Source organism: Echinops telfairi, unplaced genomic scaffold (genome assembly GCF_000313985.2).
Source record: "Echinops telfairi isolate 266 unplaced genomic scaffold, ASM31398v2 ScPeMD7_5;HRSCAF=22, whole genome shotgun sequence".
Classification (NCBI taxonomy): Eukaryota; Metazoa; Chordata; class Mammalia; order Afrosoricida; family Tenrecidae; genus Echinops; species Echinops telfairi.
The window spans coordinates 43,525,682-43,531,041 of NW_022103901.1; the positions used below are offsets into that span (position 1 = coordinate 43,525,682).

At 38.9% G+C, this 5,360-nt stretch overlaps 1 protein-coding gene across 1 annotated transcript in view; it reads right to left on the minus strand.

Moving 5' to 3' along the window:
• Nucleotides 1–5,360, minus strand: part of PARN (poly(A)-specific ribonuclease) — a 149,933-nt gene that overhangs the window by 40,529 nt on the left and 104,044 nt on the right. Inside the window, exon 20 of the mRNA XM_045284296.1 lies at nucleotides 5,076–5,150. Coding sequence (XP_045140231.1) covers nucleotides 5,076–5,150 — 75 coding nt within the window. The remainder of the gene's footprint in view (nucleotides 1–5,075; nucleotides 5,151–5,360) is intronic.

Sequence of the window (5,360 nt, forward strand, 5' to 3'; positions counted from 1 at the left end):
GAAAAAAAAAAAAAAAAGCAGAGATCCAGGAATGGGTTTTGGGCTCACACTAAATCCTTTCCCCAACTTCAAGAACAATCAAATCTCCTTGATATGACTGAATGAATAAATTAAATGATGTGAAATACATGCCAATAAAACTATTTAAAAAACAAAAGAATGATGAGTTCTTACATCATGACCCTGCTCTATATTTACCTTCTTGAAAGGCTCACTGAAGATAAGGATGCCACAGCAAAGTATGGTGAAGAAAGCAGATGGTGCCTGACTATCAACTGAAATAGTGTCTAGGGCCTTAAAGGCTTATAGTCAAACAAGCAGCCATCTAAGCGAGTCATCTAATTCCACACGGAAGGAGCACACCAGCTTGTATAATCCAAAGATGACAGTTACAAAATTCAAATATGATACGGTGAAAAGCACCAGGGCAAAAATTATGAACACCCAATTTGTGGAGGGCTGTGGGAGCCCAGAACCCACCTGCAGTATCTAGTCAGACTGAGTCGCTGGCAGATCCGCACGGTCTTATTATGAGGCAGAGGCCACTGCAATCTTGATTGTGCTGGATGGAACTTGACACTTGGCCAGTTGACCATCCTATAGATGCAATTTGAATTTGTTCTGGGTACAAGTATCTCTTACTGGATCCATGACAGAAATTTCTTCCCTGGCTTTTTGAATGTTCATGGGAGTCTTTTCCTTCTTACACATTATTTGTATTTTTGTCTTTGTACTGTTATGATTTTATCCTTACCACCTTAGTCTGATTTTTTTTAATTGTTTCCTCTTGGGTCTCAAAAGGAGGTATGAATGCATAATGATAATAACTGATACAAGGGGCTATAGGTAATACAGTGGTGGGGAGGTGTGAATGCAGAATGATAATAACTGATACAAGGGGATCTAGGTAATACAGTGGTGGGAAGTAGGTGATCAGGAGGGTAAAGGGATTTCAGGAGTAAACAGTGAAAGTGGAGGGAAGAAGCAGCAGCATCAGAATGGCTTGTGATTTCATAACTCATTTTAAAGGCAATGCAACCATGGGAGGGGGGCGGTGGATTGCTCTAAAATTGATACGGTAATGATTGTACAATTCTCCTTGATATGACTGAACTATTGAATTGTATTATATGTAAACTATGTGCCAATAAAACTGTTGGAAGAAAAAAAATACATGTATACACCAAAGAAGGAATCTACATAAGTATGTGTAAACTCACAGCAATGCGGTTTGTTCTTTGGTGCAAAGTGGATTTGTACCTTATTTGTCAACATTAAAACAAAAATAATCCATTCATGTCCCTGGAACACTTATGTGTATGTACCAGAATTTCTGAATTCAATCTATTGACCAGCAGTTGGGCTGTTTCCAGCTTCTTGCGGTTGTAAACCGTGCTGTGATACATCTGGAAGGACACACACATACTGTGGCTCTTACTTCTTTAGGAAGTCTCTTACATCAGCAGAGCACGCTTGGTGTGGTAGAGGGGAAGTGAACATGGGGGGACAGCCCTCAACAAGATGGACTGACACAGTGGTTATCTCAACGGGCTCTAACAAGAACAACTGTGAAGGTGGTGCAGGACTAGCTGGGATTTCCTTCTGTTGTACTTAGGGTCACGATGCATGGGTACCACCTCGACGGGCCCTAACAACAAAGCGGTATTTCTATTCCCACTTGTGTAGGTAGCGCCTTAGCACTTTCCACAAAGGTTTTACATATTTGCTAGTCCATCAGCAGTGAATAAGAGTTCCAATCTCTCTATTCTCTCACCAGCACTTGTTTTCCGGTTGGTTGTTTTATTTAAATTTTGGGCTACAGTCATGGGTGTACGGTGATATTTCATTGTTATATTGATTTGCATCTCCCAGATGGCTAGTGATAATGAGCCTTTTTTATGGTTGTCATTTGAATGTCATATTTGGTTAGTGTTCATGTCTTTTGCTAACTTTTTAAATCATTTTAATTGAGGTATTAGAGAATTCTGTAGATTTTAATAATCAATCACTTGTCCACCGTATCATTGCTAAGGAAGCTTTTCCAGTCCACGGGCTCCCTTTTCACTCTTGATGAGCATTAAGTATCTTATGTCTAGTAAGTCCTGGTTGTCCGCTTTGTCCTCCACTGTGTGTGCTTCCTGTACCAGTGACATCTCGGAGGTTGAATGGCAACAAGTGTGAATATTCTACTTGAACAGCAAAGTTTGAAAAAAAAAATCTGCTCTGTGTTTGTAATTTTGCTCAATAGTTGAACTGAAAAGCAAACCCAAAAACCCTGTACAGACCGAGAGCGAGGCATGCTTCTTGTCCCGTTATGGACACAAAGGGGTGACGCTTCAGTTTACGTGCCACTTGTGCTCAGACAACATATAGTGCTTGTGCTCGTGCATTAACACATTTGTCACTGTGCTTTTTTTTCTCTCTCACCTTATTTGCATAAAATACTGTTAACTGTGGCTTCAAAGAATGTTTGTGATAGCAGCATTAAAGCTAAGAAGAAAACTATGAGAGCCACAATAAAAGAAATCACTTATTTTTTCAGAAATCTGAATCAGGTTCCCACTTGACTGATTTGGCGAGTGAACACAAACTGGCTAAGTCGATATTACCAACATTAAAAAAAAAAATTATGATGAAGGCAGCTAATGGAGCAGAAATCGTGAAATGGTTCATCACAAAACAAAGAACCCGGACCATCGAAGAGACTGAAAATTACTGTTAATTTAGAGAAATCAGAAACAACTCAATGACGATAGCATATCTGAGACAGTGATATACAAGAAGGCTAAAAGCCTTCAGAAGGATTTAATGAAAAATGTTGTGAGTGAATGCTGAACAGTTCCAAGAATTCAGAGCCAGCCACGACTTGTTGGAACAATTCAAAAACAGACCGGCACACACAGTGCAGTGAGGCATGGGAGGGGCGAGTGCAAATCCAGTCAAAGTCCATAAATTTGGGACTGATTTTGCTGAATAAGTGGAGGCTGAGGGCTTCACTCCCTAACAAGTGTTCGACTGGGAAGAAACCATATTTTGGAAAAAATGTCCAAGAGGACCTTTACTACTTAGGAGGAAAAAGCATCGCCAGGCCACACATCTGTGAAAGATAGGTTCACTCTGTTGTGTGGCAATGTTAGTGAGGATTTTAAAGTAAAGTCTATGTTAGTGTACCATTCTGAAAGCCACAGGTTTTTACACAACAAAACATAATGAAAATTAAGTGTGATGTGACCGGGCAGTTTTTCATTGAGTGGGTACATGAAATGTATGAGCCTAGTGTAAAAAGTACTTGCAGGAGAAAACTTGCCTGTAAAAGTATTCCTATTTAAAAACAAACAAACAAACAAAAAAACGGTATTGTGTTTTGATATGTGATGTATTTATGGTGTTTAGATGTTTTAGGGGGTATTCATACAACTTCGTTAACTTTGTGTTCAAGTCCTCGAAAAATGGATTGATAAAGTGTAATTTGGGGGCCTCAGAACCAATTATTTAGTTTTCCATTATTTCTTATGAGAAAAATATGTTCATTTCCTGAACTTTTCAGTGTTCAAAAATGAACAAATTGAGTTTGACATCCTAGTCATCACTGTATTTGGTAGTCTGAGTATACTCTGCAATAAGGCCCTTATGTTTCTCTCAATTTTCGCACCTCGATGATGCTTATAGCTCTGGGATTTACATTAGTTTCTGTGTATGAGGTGGGGTAGGTCTTGATTAATTTTCTGCAGATGGAGATCCAATTGTGCCAGCACTAATTTTCAAAGAGGCTGTCTATGGTCATGTATTAGGTGCAATCTGCAAGGCTGACAGTTTGAAACTACCAGCCACTCTGCAGGAGGAAGACAGCCTTTCTACTCCCGTAGAGAGTTATAGTCTCAGAAACGCACAGGGGCAGTTCTACTTTGTTCTATAGTCACTATGAGTCTGCATCAACTAACTGGATACCAGTGAGTGAGAGGGCCCTTTGGATTTCTCTTCCAAAGTATCCCCTTCAATAAACTCACTTTCTGTTAAACCTTTAAAAAGATAAATAAATAAAAATGTTCCTTAGAAGCAAAGATGGCAAGGCTGTGTCTCACATACTACAGACATATTATCATAAGGAACGGTTCCTAGAGAAGGACACCATGCTTAAAAGAGTGTCAGTAAGAGAAGATGACCCTCAACAAGATGGACTGAGGGTCACTGCAGTAATGGGCTCAGTCACAGTGATACTGTGAGGATGGTGCAGGACCGGGCGGCAGTATTTTGTACTGTGGGACATAGGGTCACTATACTGTGAGGTCACTACATGGCACCTAACCACATAACAGTAACATCTCTTTCTTAATTTAGGAGAAAAATAAAGCAGTCACAATTCCATCTTGGTCTATTCTCCCTGTTGTCCATTCAGACACATTTATTTACTCATGCACAGTGTGGGCCAGACATTAGAAAAGGGCTTAAGGGTGGATGAAAAGGACCTACTATTGCCATCAGGAAGGGAATACAAATGAGCAAATATTCAAATACAATGGAGTGCGTCTGCAGCTACATGATTCAGTAAAGGAGTGCCCTAATTCCAGTTGGTTATTAATATTAGAAATAGTTATTTTTTCAGTTAGAAATATTAATTTCTAAATGATCAAGAGTTCATGAAGGAGGGAGGGAGGGGAAAAAACCAAGGCGCTGATACCAAGGGCTCAAGTAAAAAGAAAATGTTTTGAAAAGGAGGAGGGCAACATATGTACAGATGTGTTTGACACAATGAATGTATGGATTGCTATAAGAGCTGTGAGAGCCCCAATAAAATGATTTTTAAAAGAGAATTAAAAATTTGTGATAATTTTTTAAAAGGGGGGAGTGAAAAAAAAAGGAGTATATCCAATGAATCAATACATCACTCTTCTTTTTCTCATTTATACATGATACTGTTTATTTCCTTTCCTTTGAAGACAAGCATAAAACAAACAAACGAAACAGGAAGCAATGTTTTTGAATCAATTAACTGAATCCACAGCTTCTAGACTTAATGGGAAGAGGTTAAGCTTCCATTTTAGTTAACAGGTAAATTCAATGAGCAACACACTTACCAATTTGCACTTGTTCAGGCTGGCTGAGAGAGACAAATGCTGATGTATCATCAATCCAGGATATCTGAATATTACCTGTGATATTGAACCAAAAGCAAAGTGAACATTTGTCCATTGAGATGACTACCAGATTGCCCTGGTAGATGTAGTTATAATTTAAAGAGATGGGCTGCTGATGTAAAACGTGATCAGGATCTCAGCACTACAGAGATTAAAACTATTTAAACTTAAATCTACTGTATCTGCTATTTAGTTTGAATCTTCAAGAAAAGACACAAACTGAGG